Source organism: Caretta caretta, chromosome 3 (assembly GCF_965140235.1).
Source record: "Caretta caretta isolate rCarCar2 chromosome 3, rCarCar1.hap1, whole genome shotgun sequence".
Classification (NCBI taxonomy): domain Eukaryota; kingdom Metazoa; phylum Chordata; order Testudines; family Cheloniidae; genus Caretta; species Caretta caretta.
This window is the reverse complement of record NC_134208.1, coordinates 85321489-85347974: the sequence shown is the minus strand read 5'-3', so window position 1 is coordinate 85347974 and position 26486 is coordinate 85321489. Positions and strand designations below refer to the sequence as shown.

Sequence of the window (26486 nt, the reverse complement as noted above, 5' to 3'; positions counted from 1 at the left end):
GTTTTAAAATGACACCGATGTGACATCTCTAGTAAAGCCACAGATAGGAATTAGCTGTACAACTTCATTAGGCAAAGTATAAGAACCAGGCTTCAATCTAGATTCCATTTTGCTTTAAGTTTGAACCCAAGGTATGTGTGTGCAGGAAGGCTTCTTGTTACTCTACTGTAGACCTGTGTGTACGAAGCCAGTTACTGCTCCCTGGTTCATGGCTACCTAGCTCCAGTGCAAGTTAGAACAGGAAGCATCCTGCTCAATGCTGCTGGTGCTATAAAGTCCCCTACACCAGCAGAGGATCAGGTGTAGTGGAGCTCAGGTCCAACCCCTTATAGCCCCAGTCTGCCCTCCTCCATATGCTTCCTCCTCTCACTTTCACTTTGAGGCAGTCTGGAGTGGGGGCTGTGGCTGGTGTGGGAGGCAGTTTAGCTGCCTCTTATAGTTGAGACTCCTCCTACCTAGGGAAGGCTTCTGGCTGGTTTAAGGTCATAGCAACACAAAACAGCCTTTGCAGAATGGAGAATTTAGGCCAAAGTGTTCATTGCGAGTACTCCAACTAAATGGTCATTTCATATACTACTGGGTTAAACGTTAGTACTGAATCCGTTGAAGTTAACAAATGGCAAAGGGCAAATTCCCCTTTTAACTTCTGCTGTGTGGCCACGGAGTTTTCTGCAATGTTGGGTTAAAAGGACAGCAGCACATCAGTATGTTACAAAGGGTTTCAAAAACAAATTCAGCAGGTTCTCGTGCCAACTTTAAGACAGAAGTTAGTTTTCATAGAACTTACCTCATGTCAGGTGAAAAATCAACTTGACAAGCATAACCTGCCACCATGTGACCCTTGAAGATTTTCTTTTTGTTTAATCTGAATCTGTTCTGAGCTCCAAAAATCAAAATCTGATTATCCATTGATTGACAAGCCAGCCATTTTCCTGTACGTGCAACAAAGTTCAGGCAGATGTCAGTCTTATTTTGAATCAGACTACCGCAGCTGAAGAAACAAATCTGACAAAGATTCCTAGAATTTTCACTGTCAGTTTTGGTTTCAACAATATTCTGTGTTAATAAAGCATTTAGTTAAATAATATGCACGGCTTTTACCGTGTACTGTGGAGTTGAGAGCTAGACCCTAGAATGGTGTATTAGCAGTGTTCGTTCAAAGAAAAGAGGTACAAACTTGGCTCACATCACTTGTGTTGAAAGATTTCTAGTGTTGCAGACACAAATTTAATCATACAAAAACAGAAAACTTCTAATTCTGTAAGCAGTTCTTTCTAAGCCATTTGTGACACCAAGTACAGTTATCAGTCATACCCACGGAAAACTGTCATTGAGATGACGACTTCTGCCTATTACAATTAATACTGGAGATAGTTTGGAAGTATGTCCCTGCATGTATGCTCAATTGCCTATAGTAACTTTCTCTGTTATAATCACACTACACCAGTGATTCTAAAACTTCTGTACTGGTGACCCCTTCCACATATCCTAACTGGTCAATCAAATAATTGAAACCAGGAGACAAGCTCACAAGATGCACATCATCTCATTAATTACTCATTTTAAGTTGTGGAACAAAGTTACCAATGGTTTTTTTTTTTTAAAAGAGAAATTTTACTTCAGTGTAAAGCAGGTCTAAAATGTGTTGAAGGATTTTAATCATGTAAATAATTCCTAAATATCTAATTTTCAAACCATCTTTTTTTTTTTTTTTTTAGTTTCACAGTTCAACAGGAGAAGTGTCTGGAAGGAAAAAAGAAGGGATTCTCTCCTAACCAATCATGTATCCACACTTCTTCCTGTTTTGGTGGTGGGTAGGGAGGAGAGGGCAGTGCACTAACTTCTGTCTGGAAATCCAATGCAAATGCAGATGCTTCCAGGTGGGCGAGGGGACATGCTGAAGAGAGCAGCTGCTCCTTTTATGCTGGACATATTCCCTCTACCCTGAGCAGTGACCTCACAGTGACTTTGAAAGACTTTCTCAAGGGTCCCAGGAAAAAAAAGAGTAGACATGTCATGGAGACACTATTCTTCTCTTCTGCTGCCTTTTAGGCTTTTTTATTCCCTTCTAGCTTTGTTTGCTCCTTCTACCACTTGCAGAAAGAGAGAAATTTTAAACTGACAGAGTTCATAAAAAAAAGAAACTAACTTGGGCCTCTCACTACAGAGAAAGTAAACTAAGACCTTGTCCACTTGGGAATATTTTTTGGTATAACCCAAGGTGTTAATTTAAACTGATATAGCTATATTGATATAACTCACCCTGTTGGGTTACTCTTACTCTGGTATAAGAGTATCTTTTTCTGATTTAGCTTATGTCATCTGGAAAGGAATTTAAGCTAACCCCCAAAATGAAACCACAGATATCCATATGGGAGGTCTGATACTGGTGAAACTTTCCTGTGTAGACAAGGCCTAAGTAAAGTGTTAATTTACCATTTGGAGACAAGGTGACGGCAGGCATCGAGTGCATACTTGGCTCTGCGATGTACTTGAAATCGACAGGAATATCCCTGCAAAGGAAGAAATGTGAATGGATGAAGTACTGGAAATGTTTCAAAGGGCTACCTAATGTCAGCTGATTTAATCAACCATTGTGAAACACAGAATGGGAGGTGGTGTCCAGATGAAAAATGTCTAAAATGGAGTTCAAAGATATTAAAAATACCTCCCAGTGAACTCTTACTGTGGTGCTATCAACAAAAGAAAACTAGCCTTGTTTAATACCTCCAGTTGTGAATATGTTTTGGAGATGGATGTAGGCCAGAGGTTCTCAACCCTTCTCTCTCCGAGGCCCCCGCAACATGCTATAAAAACTCCATGGCTCACCTGTGCCACAATAACTGGTGTTCTGCATACAAAAGCCAGGGCTGGCATTAGGGGGTAGCAATCAGGGCAGCTGCCTGGAGCCTCATACCACAGGGGCCCTGTGAAGCTACATTGCTCAGGCTTCGGCTTCAGGCCCGAGTGGTGCGGCTCAGAGTCCTGGGCTTCAGCCCCATGTGGCAGGGCTTCAGCTTTCTATCCTGGGCCCCAGTAAGTCTAATGCTGGTCCTGCTCGGCGGCCCCCCTGAAACCTGCTCACGCCCCCCCAGGGGCCCCCGGACCTCTGGTTGAGAGCCACTGTATTATAAAAGTATAGATTCCCCCCACAATAGCCGTGTCTACACTAATAACAAAACCAGTTTTCAGTCACACTTGAGGGAGGCTGTAGGGTAAAGGCAGCGAGGTTTGAAAGTCAGTGCCAGACACTACTCCATTCCTACAACAGACAGGCAGAGTATGATAGCTTGCATGTCTCAACCTGCTCCTTCCCCAAAAAAGAGAGTCTCCACTCCAGCTAGGAAGAACTCTTATGTAACCTGTAAAGGTTAAAAAATAAAGCCACATTATGGAAAATACACTTCCTGCATTTAATTCTAGTTAAAAGGACTTGAAATGTAATGTGGGTTTTGCAGTCTTCTCTCTTCACAAATTAATGCAGGGCTCATCTGTTGGAATTTATTCCAGGCAGCTCTGCTTTCTGTTAAAATGTACCAGATGTAGTCAGGACTGCGGCAGGATATGCTGCCCTAAACTATTAGGCAGAATAAAAGACATTTAAGTTTCATGCTTGTTTCAAGCCAAATTTTGAAACAAGACGACAGACAAAATCAGCTTCTTAAAAGGTCACCAAAAACTGCTGCCATGGTTGGCTGACCTAAAAACCAATTTACCCTCAATGGCTGTTCTCACTGGAAACTCTAAACTGTGAGACCTGGTACATTTTCCTCAAAATGTTGTTTTATGAGCTGACAGTTATAAGTGGTGAAAGTGTATAACCTTCACTGGCAAACATTAGAGTACTCCACTGTGATCTCTTTCCTCCTGACCAAACCTAGCAGGAAATAAAAGTTAGGGTCTCTTGAAAGGGAAAGGGAAAAAGTGTTTGGAACTGCCTCAGACATAAAAGCTCTTAAAAGACTTCAGTTTGCTTATGGGAGAGCTTGGGAACTATGGAAAGACAGACCACTCCAGGGAGATCATCTGAAGCCTAGGGATTGCATTAGCCTCGTCATCCTAGCAGAGAATTAAACCAGCATTAGATACCACTATGGGGCACTGGTTCACTAGTGACTTGGAGGTAGGAAAATTTTGAGCTGAGTGTCATCAATATAATGATGGCACAGCAGCCCAAACCATTTTGCCATTTCCCTGAGTAGCACCATGAAAATACTAAGGAGTGAGAATAAAATTCTGCATTTTCACACATCAAGGGGTTTAGAATACAACAACCACCTCAACTTTAATATCACTGCCATATGGATGCAATAAGTAGAAAGCAGGAAAGCAAACTTCAGAATATCCCAGTTCAGATTCCACTGAGCAAATATAGTTTGTAATCTGAAAAACATTTATTGTTCTATATTCTTACTGTTGCAGTTCCACAAAGGAAGGACACTGCAATCCAGTAAACATGAAAGCAGAATCTGTACACAGCATAACATCTGTGAAATGGAGATTCAATTATCATGGGAAAGTTGTTCCCAGCAAAGTCTGACATGTCAGACCACTGCCAATGCTGGCCAAGTGAAAATGCTTACCAACTGAGGTTTGATTACAAAACACCCTAAACATTCCTCTACACAATTAAGAACACTACAAAAGCAATTAAAAACTTGCTCTTAAAAGCTACATTTAATTACATGTACAGGTCATATTTACTTGTAAAGCTTTTTCTGGTTCTTGTTAAAATCAAAATCTTCAGGCTTATTATTAATGTAAAGTAAAGAAAGAGATATTTGTACATTTAAACCTATCAAGAAGTGAAATAATCAATTAACCGAGCCATATAAAATGCCTGTTATAAAAGTAACAGAAAAGAGGGATTTATTCACAGCACTATGGGTGACAACTTGACATATGAAATTCTTCAAGCTCCAAAAGCTGCAGTGCTGAACATGTTCATTTAGTTTTAATGCAAATACCGTTAATTTGGAGCCTGAAATCTGTGAAATTTGCCTACAGACAGATAAGCATATTTCATTAAATGTTCTGTACAACAGTCCACAGCGATGAATGAGCAGAGTGGGAAAAGCACTCTATATTAGCTTTAATCAGTCTCTTAAGCAAAATTTGAATGATGGAATATGATCTAATCTATATTTCATAATAGCTGAATGAGACAACACTATCCCTGTGACTTCTAAAATAATTTGAGGATATCTACATTTGGGACAATCAGGCTGTGATGTTCTGCGACTAGATTCTTTGTGGTGGGAAGGAGGAAAGGGAAGGTCACATTCCACCCTTTAGCTGTTTATCTTATCCATTGTCAGGAACCACAAGAAACAAGAGCATCCAGTCCCAAGAGGCAGCAGTTCTGTGCAAGAGAGACACGGCTCCACAAACCAAACAGAAGAAATCCCTGTTAAAATTAATTGTACCCAAGGACTTTTCCTACTCCTTAAGGGGTTCACTGAAGCTGCTTGGAGCTAACCCACCAGCACTCGGTCAGATCAACAGTCCTTCCAGATGAGGAATTTCAGACAAAGCTCCTTCCAGAACCAGTCAAAACACCCACTGAGTCACCCAGAGAATGATCTGGGCACTTCTTCTCACCTGTGTGGCCAAGTGCACTGCCTTCACATAGCTCCCAAACTGCTAGCCAGGGAGCGAAATCCAGAGTACTGAACAGAGATTATCACAAAACAGCATGTGGCAGTAGAGCTAGCACAAGCTTAAAATGAATTTCAATATACCTTTCACACTTTTTTTAAATAAAAACAGGCAGTAACTGTGTGATACAATATGGACATCAGTTGAGCACTGCTGTGACCTAGATTCCTCCATCCACGAAGGGCAATGTACAACTACTGTAGATCCTAAAGATAGCCAGCTGGATTCAATGAAAAGGCCAGAATGAATCATTTTCTTTAATCACCAAAGGCTTTTTCTAAGTTTCAGGAACTGAACAGAACACAACTCTCTCCCAACTCACATTAGAACTGAAGAGCAGTTCAAATAATATTTCTAAATGAGTCTTTTCTTGGATGGAATTTTATACACCAGACTGCCACTATAATTTTTGTCAATGTTTTTACTGTGCTTCTCCATGCAACTCCAAAAAAAAAAAAAAACCAACCACCATGACCAAAAAGCTAGAATGAAACTATTAAACGATTTGACTTATTAGTTATCTTTACGGTACTCTAAAGTAGCATCACACAGGCAATTCTTTATACATGCAATTTCAGTGCTGCTACACCTCCTATGGGATAGCAGCTGAGAGAAACCATTAACCGAATGTTGTCTGCCACAAGCTGATATGGCTATGCCCCCTGTTTCCACATAACACAGCCCATGGCACCACTTTTACTTTATAAGTAAAGTTAAAATAATTTGATTGGTATTCACCTAGAGTGTGTTATACAGGAGTAAGAAGCAAATCATTTCACCGATTAAAACCCTATACCACATGACTGACTATCCTAGAAAAAATTTCCAGCAATAATTTTTATATTACTGCAGGTGCTATGTTTGGTTTAGATAAAAATCAATCTAACAAGATATTTGATTTCATTTTGGGCTAGTACAGTATGTTGAATAAATGTGACCTGAATGCTCTTGCACATTCATACCAATGAAGTCCGCTGTAAACTATGAAATTCTCTGCTTTGCTTTTGGATAGAATTAATGAAATTTCACAGGTTTTTTAAAAGAAGCCCTCAGATAATAAGTACTGCAACACAGGAGAATTGTAAGCCAGTAAAAAGAGTTAAGTGTTAGACATTTTAAAAATCTTTACTTCTAAGGGATTTTAAAAATACAATTAATGGTCTTACATCTAGTTTCAGGAAGGGATGTTTCATTTGACTGAACAAATACATTAAGAACTGGCTCTCAGACTAGCCTGTGGAATGCAGAACATACGGGTTTGGTGTAGAGTATTTACAATTGGTCAACAGCACTGTAAAATAGACTAGAAACTAGCAGCAGGAACATCACTGATTTTTTTCTGGCACTGCTTCTTTTTAAATATTTCAACTACTGTAGAGAATAACAGAAATGGATTTGTGGAAGTTTAAATTAATTTAACTTTTTGTTTGGCTAGCCAGAAGTTACTGCACCAAAACTTCAAAGTAATTGCATTGATTTGACTTAAAAATTGTTAACTATTTCCCAGTTTGCTCTGTACTAATGTGAAATCAAACTTTGTGAGGTTTGAAACTTACCATTCCCAGACTCTTAAACTCTTGTCATCAGATGTACTCACAAACCGTCTGTTCTCATCCACAAACACAATGGTGTTGACAGCTCCCAAATGCCTATCGTACTCCTGCACAATCTCCCCACTTCGAACGTCCCACTGCAAATTAAACAGCCAGCGTCAGAGCCACTTAGGTTCTAATACATTCCTGAACTTGAAACTATAAAGCTTCTGATATTTAGTCAGACTTTCAGGTCAGAGAGTAAGCACTCCAGCAACACCCTTTGAGGGAGTGTTCATTCAAAAATACTGTTAAAAAAGGAAAGAAAAAGTCTATGATTTTGAAATATAATAAAGGCATTGCAGTTATTCAGCAGCTAAATTTAAATGTCAGGTACAAAAACTTTACAAAATAATGAGATCAGGAAACATTTAATTAAGTTCTGAGTCTTACCTGTACAATTTTTTTATCTGACATTCCTGCCACAAAAAGATTTTGTTTATCTTCATCAGGATTGAATTTGACACAGTATGGAACCTTCCTGTTTGTGAACCTTGAAACACATTGCCCTGTAAACAGACAAGCCATTCAAATTACATCAGTTCAAAAGTTTCTCAAACATAGTTTTATAAATGCTCACAGTAATAAGCTACCATAATTTATCCATCTTTGTACCTACAGAGGTTTTACTTAGTTTAGATCCGGAGAAAACAAAAACATAGGCTTTCAACTCTCTGAAAGGATCAGAGATTGGGAATTATTCTGGAGATGACTTGGATCTTGTTTATATTAGATCTTCCCTCCTCCCTGCCCCCATAAAGTTTCCCACCATTGCTACCTGGTTCAACCGAGACAGCTGGTCACACCCTGGATCTGATCTTTAGCCTAGATATCAATACTGAGGACATCACAACCCAGCCACTGTCTTGGACAGACCCATCACCTTATTAAGACAGGAGTCAGAAACCTCCAACTGCCAGGCAACAAGACAGACCAATGATCCTGATTCAACCATGAATACTCATGGATGCCATCAAATTCCAAAGCCTCCTAAAAGACATCAGCACCCCACCATGAGTCATCACGGACCTGGTGACTCATTATCACCTCAATACTAGACCCATTACTTGTAGAGTTTCACAAGGAACAATTCTCTCACTGGTCCTTTTCAACGTCTACATAGAACCACTAGGTGAAGTGGTCAGACAATATAAACTCAAAGTGCCAGCAATATGCAGAAGACACACAGCTTTACCTACCCTATTCCTTCACTGCCACCACCACCACAACCAGCAAGGCCCAATGCTTGGACAAGATCAGCTGGTTGAAGCTGAACTCAAGCAAGGCAGAAGCTATGGTGATAGTGAGAAGAAAACATTTTGAGGAGTTTGCAGCCAAAGTATATTTTCCTTTGGTTAAAGGTACACATCCACAATTGGTCAATTGAGTTCATAGTTAAGGAGCACTCCTGGATTCCTCACTGATGCTAAGTACGCACACAGCCGCATCTTTGAATAATGTTTTTTATCATCTCTGGTTGGTTAGAAGACTCCACCCCATCCTGGCAAATGATGACTTGGCCTCTTGCCTTCATCACCTTTTGGACGGACTACAGAAATACAAAAGCACTGACGGCTTCATGCCCAGTGTAAGGAAACTCCAACCAGTATAGAATGCTGAAGCACGTCTTCTCAGAAACACAGGCTACTGCAAACACCTCAAGCCTGTCCTCCGCTCCCTACGCTGGCTTCCCATAGAATACTGAATCCAGTTTAAGTTCTCAGTCCTTATTTTCAGAGCACTCAATGGCCTGGACCCAAGGTATCTAAAAGATCAACTGAAGACTGTGGTTGACAACTACGCTCCTCTGGCAAGAATATAATTCTACAAGAAGGGTAAACTCATTTGTGTGGGAGACAGAACTTTCTCTAGGGGCCAGCTCAGGACTATGGAATGACATCCCCAAGGAACATCAAAAACCTCACCACCTTCCGCTCTTAATTCAAGATGCATTGCTTTGACCTTGCCTTCTCTAACATACAGCAGAGAGAGACAGTGAGTGTGAGTGAGAGAGAGAGAGAGATAATAAAAAAATCCCAGAACAAAACCCTCCACTGCACAAACCTCTCCCTTGGGGAGAGAACAACCACATGATAGGTGTTAGTCATGTTGCTTAATGCATTACTGGAAGGTACTCAGATACTACCCTAAGAATAGAATTGACCAGGACTGATCCATTGGTGGTGACAACAGTGGAAGCACCAGTAGTATAAACAAAATGTCAGTGGCTGCTGGTTTTTTAACCCACAGTGTCATTTAGACCTGCTCTGAGCAGTTAGAGGACAAGAGTGGTTAAAATGCTGTCAGCCATGTGCATCTTTTTAATATACTGCTATTTCCATTGTTGCCTCCACAAGGTGATTTTAAGGAAAACAATCACAGACATGGCCTTGCAAACTAAGTGCCAGGAGATTATGAAGCCTTCTGAACAAAGATGCACTCTACACAGCTCTTTAATGGTGTCTAACCTTGATATTGTATGTATTTTAGGAGGGCAGAGTTTGGCCTCCAGTATGTATTGTCAATTAATATGCATGAGGAGAAAAGAATCCATTTTGACTTTCAAAGACCAAGCTGAATTTGCAAGCTAGCAGTTAGAAAAAAATATTTTTTTCCCTTGTAAACTATGCAGAACACTTGAGTTAATCCAAGTACAGAAAGAGTGATCCTCATCTACTTATAAAGATCTGGGAGAGGCTTGCTGCCCTGAGCAAAACTTCAGTGTGCCACCCCCCCTTGTGTGCTGGGGATGAGTGGTTTGGGGTATGGAAGCTCAGGGCTGGGGCAGAGGGTTGGGGTGCGGGCTGCGGGGGTGAGGGCTGCGGCGGGGGGCTGGGAATGAGGGGTTCAGAGTGTGGGAGGGGGTTCTGGGCTGGGGTGTAGAAGAGGATCAGGGCTCTGGGCTGGGGGTGCAGGCTCTGGGTTTGGGGGGGCTCAAGGCTGGGGCAGAGGGTTGGGGTGCAGGAGGGGTCAGGGTTCTGGGCTGGGTGTGCAGCTTCTGGGGTGGGGCCAGGAATGAGGGCTTTGGGCTGCAGGAGGGGGCTTCGGGTTTGGGGGGGCTCAGGGCTGGGTTAGTGGATTGGGGCACAGGGGTGGGTTGCAGGCTTACCTACAGTGGCTCCCCGTCAGCAGGGATGCTAAGGCAGGCTTCTTGCCTATCCTGGCACTGCGGACTGCGCTGTGCCCCAGAAGTGGCCAGCAGCAGATCCGGCTCCTAGGCGGAGGCTCACAAGTGGCTCTGTGCAGCCCTTGCCTGCAGGCACTGCCCCCCCAGCTCCCACTGGCCGGTGTGGAGCCAGTGCTTGGGGTGGGGGCAGCACGCGAAGCCCTGTGGCACCCCCCCTAGGAACCGGACCTGCTGCTGGCCACAGCGTGATGTCAGAACAGGTAGGGACTAGCCTACCTTAGCCGGGCAGCACTGCCAACGGGACTTTTAATGGCCTGGTCGGAGATGCTGACCAGAGCTGCCGTGATCCAGTGCCTTACATTCTGCGATCCAGTACTGGGTCACGACCCGCAGTTTGAAAACCACTGCTCTAGAACACAGGTTCTCTACTGAAATAATGGATCTAGGGTTTTGGTCAAAGTGGGGGCAAGTACTAAGTCACAGTGCCACGCATTGTGGGTTGACCCAACTGCCCCTCCATCGCGATGGAGGGACAGCTGGGCCAAATTTGACTGAGTGGCCTTGTCACCTGGTGCATGGGGTCACAGTGTCACCCAGTTTTGGTCCAGCTGCCCCAGGAAGCTGCCTAGTTTGCCTATAAGCTGGAATGGCCCCGAGCTCTGCTATGCAAGATATTTAAAAAAAAATAAAAAAAATTATGGTACTGATAATTCTGTTACAAAGCCTCTTCTCTGGAGTTGCCCTATTCAGATTCTTTTTACTCTTTTAATAGCTGTTTTCCTACATTGAGAAAATCTAGGGGAAAAGGACCTTGAACATGACTATTAAAAACGTGGCCTGCACATTAAGTGCAAAGTGGAAGATGACTGGCCCCAAGAACGCTAAGATCAGTCACCACACAAGTTAAAGTAAAACAGACTTCATATATTTGGCAAATGCACAAAATTAAGGAAGTCTTCAGTTAAGTATTGAATATTTGCTAAGTACCACAGAGGCACAATGGGAGTAGTAGTGCAGCATTAAGAAAACCATATTTAGTATCTAACAGGATTTAAAATACCTTTTTTTGATTGTGTATTTGGCAGAGACACTCAGCATTAGGTGAATAGAATTATTTGTTCAAGTTCTCAGCAATGAAAATACAAAATGTTGTGAAATAAATGTCGTTGCTATAATTACTGTTCTTTCTTTCCCCAACCCATCTGGGAAAATTCTATTTTTTTTTTTTTAAATCTGGAAAAACTGTTATAGAATAAATCCTTTACCAAATTATAATAAAATATTCAATTCAAAAATGTACTTTTACTACTTAATTTCATTCTAATAAGTGAAGGGGTGCCAAATAATTCTCTCTAATTTGGTAAATGTTTGGCCCCATTCTTCGACTTGCTATGTACATTTTCAGTTCAAAGTAATTTTTTTTAAATAATGTGTGAACCCTTGTTACCATGGATTTTTAACTTAAACACCAAGACAACCTTAACTGTAGCTTTACAGTGACAACAAAAATATTCAGGAGATGAGAAAATTGCTCTCCCTGTATTTGACACACCAATGTTGCACTGTAAGAGCATATAATAATAAAAGAGGAAGCATGGCTATTAAAACAGTAGCTATTTACTACTAGTTACAATGATTATCAGATTTGAACATGTATGTATTTAAGCCTACCTGTTTCAGTGTCCCAGAGTTTAAGATACCGGTCATATGCTGCACTAAGAAATTGAGTTCCAGCATTGTTAAAGCAGATGTCTCGAACTGCTTTACTGTGCCCTACAAGATAAAAAGAAATGTGGTAGAGAGAAGAATTAACCCTTTACCCCCAGTGCTAGGAATTAGGATTTTCTGGAGAACATTACCACAGACAGAATGCAGATAAACCACAATACTAATGGTCAATTACAGCTTTGAATTACACTCTCTGGCAACACAGAAAACTACTTACTAGAACTCATCTAAGAATATCTTGTAAATTTAGTTCCAGCAGACCAATTCAACTGGAAAAGTAACAGTACCTCCTAAAGGCCGTTATGAGATTTGAAAATAAAGCCATTGGGAATTACCTCTGCAAAGAGACTGACCGCAACGCTGTGGAAAATTCTAAAACTTCTCCAGATTAAATATAGCATGCCTTTAAAAATAAACATCTATTCGAGGAATAAGACTGACCACAGGAGGCCTCCCTGCACTAGGAAAATCTTCCATTGCTACACCACCATAGTTGCAGCCCCACCTGTTATCAGTCACAGGGCTCAAACAGCGACTGCCATTTTTATTACTTTGTATTGTCTAAACCTGTCCTTTACAAGGTTATGTGACACAGCAGCAAAAGATCAACTCCCTCTAGTGGTGATAATGCAACAGCAGGGAATTTCCCAAAGCAGTCTACTGCAGACAGCCAGAGAGAAGTTACTTTGGAACTGCACTGACAGAAGGTTTTTTTTGGAACAAGTGCACTCATCTTAACACTTAACTAGCCTAATGAGCTAAACTGCATGAGGATGGGATAAATGCCAGGATGGTAATAGAAAGTTTAGATGACTAGTTTTGTTGACATTCTTATTAAAGAAGTCTGCCCCCCCCAAAGCAATTTATTTAAAATTAAAATATTCATTTTGTCTACATATTCCACACATCTTAAGATGTGATGCAGCTGATCTCTCCACTTCACTGAAATGACATACTGCACTACAAATACGATGCACAAAATTCACTATTGCTTCAAATATTGTCCTGGACATAGTTATAGCAACAATGCATTGCATGTGAAAAATATCTCAACAAACATTAACATCCAAGATAAAAAAGTAAGGGAGAATCAAGGACTGAACACTATAGAGGAATTCTATGAAGAGGATGCCAACTGCTAGGCACAGCAAAATTTTGGGATGGCAGCAATATCAAGTGGGTAAATAATTTTGGCAGGCTTAAATTAAATCCCCTGCGGAATACGGGAAATACTTAGGTCAGGAAGGCATGTGGGGTGGTAGAATCATCTCCACCGCCTTGCAGAATAATTCTGGTTGGCCATTGTAGCAGACTTATAGGGGCCCTACATTTTAGCTTACACACATTTTTAAAATAAATACAGCAGGTGAATCTGACTCATGACAGGAAAGTTCTGAAACCATAATTCAAAGAGAAGAGTCTCTTCTGGGAGATCCTTTTCTGAGGCATCAGTTTAGCCAATCTGCTTGGTGCCTTGGGTACTAGAAACATTGATAAAAGGGCACTTCAAATGACGGTACATCATTCTAGAAGTGTTTCCACTTCAAAAGAAAAACTGCTGCTTAGAAGCTACAGCAAAGGCTGCTAGAAAGCTCACATTTATCTCTCTCGATTCTCTAAAAAAGTTCTCAATTACAAGGAAAAAATTGGACTTGTTCCATTTTCATATTTGAAAGAAGGTCTGAACAGTTTTTGTGAAGTTTTCCTCTGTTCCTTTTGCATTAGAAATTCATTTCTTGTCTAGCCCAGAAGAGAAGACCTAGTTAAATGATGGCATCACAATTGTTAATTTTAGCACACCCAAAAGCGTGCTAGGTACCTCACAGTACAAGTAAGGAGACACTACCTTTACTGTTAACATACCATCTAATTTCAGACATGACATATTGAGGGGAGGAGTAGGTAACAATAACAGGGATCTATACAATACATTTCTGGTAATGACCCATAACTGATTGACCCAGTACACTAATATCTTGTTTTTATGGTCTAGAAGTCTTCAGTGCCAACACTAAATCATGTTGATTAAAAACAAAGTAAGATCATTCACAAATGCAGCCTCTTCAGCATTCATGCCAACACCATACTGAAAAGCTGATATTTTTCTCAGATGCCTACATGTCTTCTGTAGCACTGACACCCTCTCCCCCCAAAATCGCAAAGTAATTAAATCTACTGGGGGGGGGGGGGAGGAGACAAGGAAAGAAGGAAGTTGTTTTAATGTATATTAAAGAGTGCAGCAAAAAAAAGAGGTTACCAATAAATGTTCGTAAGCATCTTCGTTCACCATATACCTCCCATAGCTTAAACAAAAACAAAACAAGGAATGTTAATTTCTGCACCACATTCTTATGAAATGACAAGTTTAACTACAGATGTACATGACACTATATGAGAATTTTGACCACAACTAGCCTATCTTGAAATTCAGAAATAATGTGAACATTTGCCACAGAATTTCTGCAACTATCTCAACAGTATGCAAGGCTGAACTAAAATGAAATTTCATTCAGCAACAAGAAATTAAATGGTCCAGTTTCATAAACTCAAAAGAGGAACTTTTCAGCAAAAAATGTTTTGCTATCAACATTTGTCCAAGCTATAAAATGTAGCTTTACATAACATTGTCTTCTACCAAATGATAGCAGCAGCAAAGATAAGCTTAAGGACTTGTGACCTTCACAACCTAATTGTAATAGCATTTAAATGTGATTATTAAGTATTTATACTGTGCTAACACCCAAATTGTTTTAGGCATTTTACATACACACGTGAAACCAGAATGCTTGCCCCAAAAGGCTTACAATTAGGACTGTCAAGAGATTAATCGTGCTGTTAAACAATAATAGAATACCATTTATTTAAATATTTTGGACGTTTTCTACATTTTCAAATATATTGATTTCAACTACAACACAGAATAAAAAGTGTACAGTGCTCACTTTATATTTATTTTTTATTACAAATATGTGCACTGTAAAAACCAAAATAGTATTTTTCAATTCACGTCATACAAGTACGAAAATGCAATCTCTTTATCCTGAAAGTGCAACTTACAAATGTAGACTTATGTACAAAAAATAACTGCATTCAAAACTAAAACTTTAGAGCCTACAAGTTCACTCAGTCCTACTTCAGCCAGTTGCTCAGACAAACAAGTTTGGTTAAAATTTGCAGGAGATAATGCTGCCCGCATTTTGTTTACAATGTCACCTGAAAGCGAGAACAGGCATTTCGTATGGCACTTTTGTAGCTTGCGTTGCAAGGTATTTACATGCCAGATATAATGACTAAAGATTTACGTGTCCCTTCATACTTCAACACCATTCCAGAGGACATGCATCCATGCTGATGATCATGGGTGGTGCGTGAACCACCGGCTGGGGGACGCTAGCCCCTAGCCCCACCCCTTCCGCTCACGGCCATGCCTCTTCCCCCCTCCCCTCCACCAGAACTGAGCCCCCACTTCCGCTGGAGCCCAGAGACACCCACCCCACAGTGGCCACTGGCCCAGTCCCATGGCTAGCTCCCCAGCCCCAAAAGGAGTGTTGGGAGGGCAGGCGGTGCGTGGCCCCAGCTTCCCCAGCCCTGGGGGTTGGTCGGCTGGCCGCAGCCTCCCCAGCTCCAGAGTGCGGACGGCGCATGGCTCCAGCCTTGGGAAGGGGGGTGGCTGCAGCTCCCCATCCCCAGAGCACCGGGAAGCTGGAGCCAGAGGACTGGAGCCACACACAGGGAGCGGTCACAGCAGGGAGAAGGGTCACACTTGGCTGTTTGGGGAGGCAAAGCCTCTCCCAGCCTATGTGACCTGCCGCCCATGCTGATGATGTGTTCTGCTTGACAACTATCCAAAGCGGAGTGGACCAGTGCAGGTTCATTTTCATCGTCTGAGTCAGATGCCACCAGCAGAAGGCTGATTTTCTTTTTTGGTGGTTCGGGTTCTGTAGTTTCCACATTGGAATGTTGCTCTTTTAAGACTTCTGAAAGCATGATCCACCCCTCGACCCTCTTGAATTTTGGAAGGCACTACAGATTCTTAAACTTTGGGTTGAGTGCTGTAGCTATTTTTAGAAATCTCACATTGGTACCTTCTTTGCATTTTGTCAAATCTGCAGTGAAAATGTTCTTAAAACGAACATGTGCTGGATCATCATTGAGACTGTTATAACATGAAATATATGGCAGAATGCGGGTAAAACAGAACAGGAGACATACAATTCTCCCCCAAGAAGTTCAGTCAAAATTTAAATAATGCATTTAAAAAAACAAACAAACCGAGTGTCATCGGCATGGAAGCATGTCCTCTGGAATGGTGGCCAAAGCATGAAGGGCTATACAAATGTTTAGCATCTCTGGCATGTAAATACCTTGCAACACCGGCTACAAAAGTGCCATGTGAACACCTGTTCTCACTTTCAGGTGACACTGTAAACAAGAAGCAGGCAACACTATCTCCCATAAATGGAAACAAACTTGCTCGTCTTAGCAATTGGCTGAACTAGAAGTAGAACTGAGTGGACTTGTAGACTCTAAAGTTTTAGATTGTTTTGTTTTTGAGTGCAGTTATGTAACAAAAAAATTCTACATTTGTAAGTTACACTTTTATGATAAAGAGATTGCATTACAGTACTTGTATGAGGTGAACTGAAAAATACTATTTCTTTTATCATTTTACAGTGCAAATACACCTCTATCCTGATATAACGCAGTCCTTGGGAGACAAAAAAAAAATCTCACTGCGTTATAGGTGAGACTGTATTATATTGAACTTGCTTTGCCCCCACCCCCGGTTCCTTGTTCCCTGACTGCCCCCTCCAGAGACCCCTGTTCCTAATCACCCCCAGGACTCCACCCCCTACCCAACCCCCCGCTCCGTCCCCTGACTGCTCCGACCCCTATCAACACCCCCCGCCCCCTGACAGGCACTCAGCGGCAGCGGCGGGAAGCAGAGCAACACTGCCCCAGCCTGCTCCACTCTGCCATCTCCCAGCTGCGGCGCTCCATTTCCCACCATGGGTGTGTGCAGGGAGGTTGGGGAAAGGACTCCCCCCCGTACTCACCTGCGGTGGGAAGCGGAGAGCCGCAGCTGGGAGCTGGCGGAGTGGAGCGGGCTGGGGCCGGGCTCTCCACTTCTGCTGCCAGTGAGTGCCGGGGGGATCCCTTCCCCCAAGCCCCCTCACCCGAGCGACATGGCTGGGGCCGAGGCGAGGGAAGCGGAGTGGGCTGCTCCTGGCCTCCCGCTAATACCCATGGCCACTCTGGGACTGCAGGGCCCCCAAAAGTGACCCCCCCACAGCTCCTGCCTCCCAGACCTGGGGGAAGGGGCCCCTGACCACCCCCAAGACCCTCTGCCCCTTATCCAACCCCTCGGCCCCGGCCCGGCATCCTTAACATGCTGCTCAGAGCAGTGTGTCTGAGCTTTACCGTGTTGTATGCAAACCCGGGTTATATCGAGTCATGTTATAGCGGGGTAGAGGTGTATTTGTAATAAAAAATAACATAAGTGAGCACTGTACACTGTATTCTGTGTTGTAAGAGAAATAAATATATTTGAAAATGTAGAAAAACATCCAAAAAATTTAATAAATTTCAATTGGTATTCTGTTTAACAGTGCAATGAAAAAAAATTAATCGCATGAGTTAACTACAATTAAATCGACAGCCCTACTTACAATCTAAACATAAAAACAGATGAGAAATGAGGGAGAAGAATACAAAACACAGTACATGCAGTGTGGGCAGGGCGGTGATAGGCATCTATTTAACACACACACAGGTTGCTGCAGAAACCTTAATTTTTGCACTTCTTGACTTCATTTTAACTGTGATCTTTATATTGCATTAAAATAGTTTCTGCATTACTTATTTTTACATTCAATGCGGGTGATTGACAACTTAACTATTTATTTTTATGCAGAACAAAAACTAATTCAAACCATTTCTGGGAGAAAAACTAGAATGTAGGAGGACTATTTTACAATTTTAGCCTGATACAAATTTAAACAGGGGACTCAAACCCTGGAAAAGTACCTGTTCTAACAGAATTAGACTCACTATTTAAATGCTGTGAATGCTACATTTGTACGAAGTGAAGGTATATCAGAAACAACTCACTTTAATTTTACAGTCCATGGAGCAAGATAGCAATATGTGGCCAGAGAGTGGAAACAACCTGACTGCACTGACACCCTGTAAATAAGAACATAAATGATTAAGGAACAGCAAATTGAGCATGTGGATTTTTTTTCAAGCTCAATTTCCCTCTTTTCTAAAATATTTAGCTCAAATCCTAAAACACCAACCTTATCAGAAAGGTTGAAGAGGAGCCTGTACAATCTCCTGCTCCTTTTAACACAGCAATGTATTTTAATCAATTGCTCCTGCTGAATCACCAGGGGGCAATCCTGAGTCACTGCAATAGTTGTGTGCATGCCCCCTTCCCCTCCCACACCGACACCCACCCACACCATTACCATGGCAGCCCTTGGCAAAGAAATACAAATTGTGGGTTTGGAACGTTAGCTTTGACAAAAGAATAACACAGAGCTCTCCCCCCTGCCAATCTGACCTCTTCATAATACACCCAGTTCTGCACAATCGTGACTACAATCCTCTTTATACTACAATCCTGTGAGCAGTAACTGGGGCCTCTCTAAGCAGCCTCCTGGGGTAACTTCTAACTCAGGCCTCTTGCATGACAACAACTTCAACCACACAGGCTCTGACCCTGAAAACACTAAAGGCCATTTGTAACTTTACTCAGGTGAATAATCCCAGTGGGCTGCAATTGGATTTTTAAAGAGGTTACTATAAAACCAACAGATACGTATGTTGGGAAAAAAAACAAAAAAAAACAAAGACTTTCAGACAGACAATACTTTACATCACTTTATTTTACAGCACCCTGATTTCCAGATGCTGGTTTCATACAACAAGCTTATTTTATTACAGATACCTAAACAGAGCAAAGACGTTCATAAAAATGCTACATTGCATTTGAAGTTTGAAACATCACTAATACAAGGAAACTAAACGTTGAACTCAGAATGGGAGAAGTAAAGGAAACACTAATTCAGAAAGTTTTCAAGTGTGTTTAAAATACTATTCCTGATTATTTATACAGCCTCCCAAGCCTACTTATTGCTCAACACACAAAAGAGGCACTAAGCTGACAGATATAGAACCAAATTTTTATAGCAGTTAAGTTGTATTGGCAAACTTTTCCCACTAAAATTTGCACATGTAAACAGGTAATTGTTCATGTAGGAACCATTTGCATGTGCAGTTTTCTGATGAGTAAGCAACAGCTGCACTCAGAGTAAACACAATGTATGAGCATCTTTTCTTGAGTATTAGGATTATTCAATGTTAAAAAAGATTTGCAGGGGATTTTAAGAGGTACCATGGAAATCAGTGCATGGAACACAGTGGGGTTAAAAAAAAATTTCCTCAAAAAAAAAAAAGATTAACTACTGAATAGGACTAACAGTGCAGCTTTACAGGGAGCAGTAATGGTGGAAGTGCTAGTGTAGACATAATGCAGGCATTTTTACCTTCCAACTACCTTCACTAAACAGGATTAGCAGACTTGGTCGGTAAGAACTTCTGCAGTTGGTCTATATAAGCTCTCCCACGACTGCTACCATAAATGGAAAGTGCTGGTGCAGGAAAAAACCCACAAGGAATGAAAGTCTTAGCCCCACTGATGTCAAAGGGAGTTCTGGCACAGACTTCCATGGGGCCACGATTTTCACCCACAATTTCTAAAGTTCAGAATTATGCAAAAAGCCAGACACAACAGCTCCAAAAGAGGCAGAAACTGCCCAAATCATTAAAATGTTAATCTTTACTACCCCCTTGAGATGCCAACATTTCAGTGCTGCCCCTTTCAGCAGAAAGGCACAGGTCATGTGCTTCTCTCTCTTAGGGCCAAAGCCCCAAATATCCCCAGCTGCCACGATATCTAGCTTGCTCTTTCCCTGCCCTCCCCCAAAAGCTTAGTTATGCACTGTCAGTATAAAAAGTTTGGCATATTACATAGTGAAATTGTGGGACCTATGTAGAAAAAGTATCAAAACATACAAGGGCTACTGCTCTACTTGTACCTTCATTTTCATAGATCACTCATTTGCACTGTTCATTTTTCAAATGTAAATGATTCCGCAGCATAATTTCCAACCTGCTGCAACAAAATGCTAGCGATTCTAAGAACACAGCCCCAGAATTCAGGCCAAGCTGGCCACAGAATACACCAGGCCTTAATATTTTCTTCTTATTGCAGCTATGCAACACATTTAACACAATGTCATGTTTAAGCACATTTAACATGGATTAGGATAGTACCTAATGACCATGCGTGAATGAGGAACATATACCGTCTGCTACAGCTGGCTCATCTTACTGGATGAGATTCAAGACAGTGGACAGCAGCCAGTAGATTAAATGTCTAGGGATTAAACATTAGGAGTCTCCAGAGTCTGCCTTGAGTTGAAAGCTCTGGGTAAGGAATGTGCCTTGAATTGTATCACAAACTTAATCCAACTTGGGTTCAGATGCATTGTCAGCAAAATCAAATTGCAATGGTGAGGGCCCAACTCTGAAAAATACCTGCCCCGATTCAACAGCTTCTGTCTAGCAACAGCTAACTAAAGGGGCTCCTTCAGAGTGCAGTTGTCCTACTACACATGGCAGAGGCAGCCTCTGAAAACTAAGGGAATGCCTACAGTACAAAACCACATCAACCTAAGTTATGTCGACGTACAGCCACCACAGTAATTAAACTGCTTTTGCATGTCCACATTACGCTCCTTGTTGGTGGTGCGCATCCTCACCAGGAGTGCATGGACCAATTTAACTGTCAGTGGAGGGCATTGTGGGATAGCGCCTGAAAGTCGACCTCAGCAACGCAGTTTCTACACTGACACTGTGTCAACCTAACTACATCAACCTAAGCGCTGTGCCTCTCGCGGAGGGGGAGTTAAGTCAGTGTAGCGGGCGAGTTATATTTCAGCATTGACGCTTACAGAGTTAGGTCAATGTAAGCTGCCTTGCATCGACCTAACTCTGGCTAAAGTCCAGACATTTTAAGTTTTACCAATTTACAGGTCAGAACATAGTGTCACATCCGCAGTCTGTTCTGCCTAAAAAGCAAGCACATCCAGTCTGCATTATCTGAATGGATAATGACTGAATGGTCTTCAAGGCTAGCTCTAGATTAGGCACTACAGCAGTCCAGGCATTTGGTAATAAACACATTTGAACCAGAATAAAAGCTGTATCTAGAAGGGATGGACAGGCGCAATATCCTGGCCTGCTAGAAGCTAAAGAGTTGCTGGCCACTCTCATTTGGGTGCATGGAGAACAGTCTAGTAAGAACCTGAGATTTCAAGCCACCCTGACGATTGTAAAAAATAAACCAGAATTCAAGGAGCAGTTAAATAGTTCTTTAAAATGTTTCCCCTCCTCCTCCCAGCTTCATCTCAGGTTTATCTGGATTGACCCTAAGCGAGCTGGCTTTCACCCAGGACTCTCTCTCTAAGAGCTACTGGCAAAGTAGGGAAATCCTTCTGTTATTGATATTTAATGTCACTGACTTTGTGCAATCATACATAAAGTCTAACTAACTAGGGGGTTGCACACTTCATAGCTTCTGTAGACTGAGCTTGCTGCACACGCAAGGGGCTCCCTGGATCCCTACCACAAGCTCCCTGGGTGATACCCTTCTTCTCTTTCAGGGACTCCCCACACTTTCCACATCAGTGCTTAGGTCAGTGTAATTTTCGTCACTCAGGGGGTGGCTTATTCACATCCCTGAACGATACAAATTATACTGACATAAGTGGTAGTGTAAACACAGTGTTGGTGAAGGAGGACTTCTGGAGGAGAAATTGTAGTCAACAACTACATTGTGGGAAATCTTATGATGTTACTGTTAATACCATGAAACTGTTTTTGATAGGAAATTATGTTACAAATTTTCACAATAAGGGCAAAATTTTCATGATCCTCCAGAATTAAACCTAATTTGTTCATGTACCAGTGTATGGGTGAACTCCTAGTCCAACTGAAGCCAGTGGGAGTTTTGCTGTTGACTTCCTGGGGACCAGGATTTCACTACATATGTGCAAAACCTGCAATTGTGCATGGAAACTGGTAAATGAATGAATACACATTTGAGTATGCAAACACCCAATTTGTTTATGAACAATTTTGGAAACTCCAGAAAATTTGTCTTGAATGAGTCTGGGTCCATTGTTTTATAAATAAGGATCTGAAAAGCTACTTAGCCACAAAGACAAACATTTACATTATAAAAAAAGAAAAACCTCATTTTCAAAACAATATTCCCTACCTTTGTATGTCCAGACCATACATGGAGCTGTTTCTTTGGGAGATAGCATTTCTCAGGGGGCACTGTAGAACGGAGATTAACGCCAACATCTTGAGGAACATGAAGATAAGATCTTCCCTGGTAGTCATACATTTCTTTGACTAAAAAACCGAACAAACCAAAAAAACAGAGTACTATGAATTGCAGGGAACCTGTAATTTCAAAGGTTACAGATTTGGGAAGATCCAACCACCACACAAAATTAAGATTAAGAATTAGATATAAGGCAGCAGTCCTGCTCTAAAAAGCAAGCAAAAATTGCTCTTTGGATTTCTACATTTATTGTGTCCCAGCCATTTGATATTAAATGTGCCCAGTACACAAATAAGAAGTCGAGTTTTTCTGATTGCTAATCCTGGAAACTCTGTTTGGGTTCTGAACATTAAGCATTTTTGCCATGGCTTGTTTATCGCCAACAGCAATAAAGCTTCCACAGACCAGACGGAGCTCTCACTTACGGCTCAATCCAACTCTTTTGAAATCAATGAGGTTGTTTCCAATTGTTTCAACAGGAGTTGAAGTCAGTCCCTTACACCTGTGCAATCCTATTGCCTTCAGTGGGGCTCACAGAAGTAACTGATGGCAACTTGGGGGCAATTTATATTTCCAACTAGCCCTGTGAATGGAATATAGTGCATCAACGGATTTGCTAACGAGTCAGATAAAGATCTAATTCCCCCTCACAGAACCGTTGGTCAGCTCGGCTAACGGCAGTAAAGCTAGTCCACCTCACCCCTAAAGCCACCACCACCAACCAGATACGACTGAAAACACAGAGAGAGCAAATCTAAGAAATAAAATTGTCATATTTAGGCAATGACGTTTCAGAGAATACCCAGCACTTCAACGTTAGCTACAAAGGAGATGAACCTGTGCGATGGAAAGATAAGTGTCTCTTAATTTCTAGATTGTCTCATGGGAGCATTTTTGAAGCAACATTAAGTTTGAGTGACCTTAACTGTCTACTTGCATATTACTGAATATTTTAGGTAATTTAATACAATGGAACGTTAATTTGGAATTTCCATGAAGTTTGTGTTTTGAGAACAATGAAGTGTTCCTTAAGGGAATTATGTCTGACTATTTTAGATCCATTCTACCTTAAACTTCAGGTGAAGTCTTTTTGCATTGGAATAAGTTATCAATAATTTAAGATACACAGTTAGAGAACAGAAGCACTGATGACTTTCTGGTCATAAGCTTATTTTTTCAGAAATCTATCATTTACAGCTGAAGAATACAGAACAAGCAGTTCTAACATTTATTCCCTGCTGAACCTTTCTCTGGGAAAACAGAGGGGAAAAAATCACTAGATACAAAATATCAGGTCTATTTGTTCTGTATTCTTCACTTTGTTGAGTGTTACGCTATTGACATACCAGGGTCATGACAAATACAGCAAGTCTTAAATGTAAGTGATACAGCTCTTTCCTTTTCCTATTATATGACTGTGAAAAGAATTTCCAGTTCTGTATTTTCCTGTTGGTAGGAATTAGCACCAATGAAGGAAGATTCCCAGTTTATGAGTTACTCTCTTTAATTTTATTCATGAAGGCCCTATGTATGCAAAACTGTCATTGAAAGGCTTGGGTTTTTCGTCTGCTTAGGGCTTTGGGATGAGGCCCTAATTAATTATTCTTATGTAAAGATGCAAGCTTTCAATGTGCAGCAACTCTACTTGGCTACACAATTATTCACAACATGACATCAATAAAATTGGCATCAAATAGACTAAGAACAAAATTTAAATGACTGTCTAATGTTTAATATATAATCTGTTACAGCATGAACTCTAATCCAAAGTATTACTTGCAAATACAAGATCAAGGTATACGACTGAACTTAAATCAAATTTGTTAGTGAAGTACTAGATCTGCAATGGGGCAGAGCCCAAAACCCTAAAGATTTCATTTTGTAAAATAATGAATGGCAACTTGAAGGTGACCGCCAGCGTTTTTGAAATCAATATACAAACAGGCGACATTGCCACACTACTCTTAGCAATACAAACTGGCACTAGTTCAAATTTTCCCCCTTACTGAGGTTTTCTTTTTCTGTTAATTTAAAAACATTTCAGTTGAGCTTGGTCATGAATATGGCTGTTCCCTGCAGGACCTCTCTCTCCCCCTGCTCCTAGTTCCTCTATCTTAGGCTTTGTCTATACTAGGGATGCTTCACCAGGACAGAATAGGTCCTGTCATGGATGCAGCTATACCAGCACAACTGCTCTTGGTACAGGTAAAACTGTCTCCCCCCCTACCCGCCATGAAAGTAAAAGGCTATACCTGTAACAATGCAAATTTGCTGGTATATCTGCATCCATACTATGAGCTTCTGTCCGCACAGATACGCTGGTCAGATCTCACAGCTCTTCGAAAGTCTGTAGTGTAGACACAGCCTACAGGAGAATCTAACTCCTTTTACAGTTCTATATGGGAGCTAATGGGATTCACACGGTATAGCTGACACGAAGTTACACGATATTATCCTTGATTATGAACGTAACAGAAATTAAAGCAGACTAAAATGGCATTACCATGTAAGATAGTCTTCTCCTCTCCAGGTTTATCATCTTCATGTTTGCCTTTCTTCTGCCTCTTTGCTGTTATTTCATCCAACTCTTTCTGCTCTTCCTAGAAAAACAGAATATGGTCTTGACTTTTTTAAAAAGAGTAACCCTGAAGCTGAAGACAAAGACAAAACTGAAACATTGTTTATTTACTAGAATTAATGTATTTGTTAAATATGAATATTTGAAATATTTTCAGGATAGGAAAAAAAACAATTAAAAAAGAAAAACTTTAACCAAAGCCAGAACAGCTTAGAAAGGTATACACACTCTAGAAAGAATTTTAAAACAATTAATTCTACTCAGGCTTACAGGCTATAGCAAAGGCTATGTCTACACTACAGCTTATATCAGCATAATTTATGTCACTCAGGGGGGTGAATAAACCACTCCCCTGAGTGATATAAGTTACACTGACATAAGTGCTGTGTCAGTGGGAGAGCTTCCCCAACATAGCTACCTCCTCTCACAGAGATGGTTTTATTATACTGACAGGAGTGCTCTCTCCCATTGGCATAGAGCATCTTCACCAGACGTGCCACCGTAGCACTGTATGTGTGGACAAGCCCTAAGTGTCAATGACTGAAAGGAGGCAAGCCTTGTCTTTTTTCCTACTAAAGAGTATTTCTTGACTATTCTTTTCACCTAGCTGCTTCTGTTATCATACAGCAGCTATCCTCAGGCCAACAAAGTAAGACACAAAATCTCTTCTAAAGCTACTGTCCAAATTTTCAAACATACAGCACTTAAAGCACTACCTTCAAATGTATCATTGCCACAGTACATTTGGTCTCCACTGGCCTATACTGGTGAAGTCACAAGATTTCTTCCATACCTTGGTCTCTGCCATGGTATGCCACTGTGTTGCTAACTATTCTTACCCAATACACTTTTAAAAACGCTTACTTCTGAGGGTTTGGCTACTTCTTTCTCATCCACATATTTTGCCCATGGTCCCAGGAAGCCATCAATATTAGATGCATCATTCTCTTTGAATTTCTTCCTTTTTTCTATTTTCTTTTGTCCTGTTTCAAATACTGTTAAACCTACAGGAAGAAACACAATACTATACACACTGACGTTTATGCAACTTTTAACTTCAAGAACACAAGTCACTGTATTTTCAGTATAGAAACACCAAGTGATAACAGAAGGGAAGAGGTCTTCTGGATCACAATGTTGCTTTACTTATCTACTTATGAATGTAGCTAATTTAATCCAAAGTAACGAGAAGATGGGTAGGCTGTAAGATTCTAGGTATGATGGATGGCTGTTATAAGTTACTTAATCATGCAGGAGTCAAAATACATGTGAAGTCCACAAAAATATATTTATCATTACTCTTTTGTAGCCATATGAACACAGTAACTAGGCATTTTTATTGTTTCATGCTTTGTACTCTGTAAAGTTTGGAAAACAATTGAG

The 26486-nt window shown here is 41.1% G+C and overlaps 1 protein-coding gene across 1 annotated transcript in view; it reads right to left on the bottom strand.

The window, feature by feature from the left end:
• CDC40 (cell division cycle 40) overlaps window positions 1–26486 on the bottom strand; it is a 59897-nt gene that overhangs the window by 2419 nt on the left and 30992 nt on the right. Inside the window, exons 5-14 of the mRNA XM_048844795.2 lie at window positions 25968–26107; window positions 25029–25125; window positions 22454–22593; window positions 18217–18291; window positions 14363–14408; window positions 12049–12150; window positions 7644–7759; window positions 7215–7348; window positions 2437–2513; window positions 788–932 (exon numbers count right to left, since the gene is read on the bottom strand). Of these exons, the coding sequence (XP_048700752.1) occupies window positions 788–932; window positions 2437–2513; window positions 7215–7348; window positions 7644–7759; window positions 12049–12150; window positions 14363–14408; window positions 18217–18291; window positions 22454–22593; window positions 25029–25125; window positions 25968–26107 (1072 nt within the window). The remainder of the gene's footprint in view (window positions 1–787; window positions 933–2436; window positions 2514–7214; window positions 7349–7643; window positions 7760–12048; window positions 12151–14362; window positions 14409–18216; window positions 18292–22453; window positions 22594–25028; window positions 25126–25967; window positions 26108–26486) is intronic.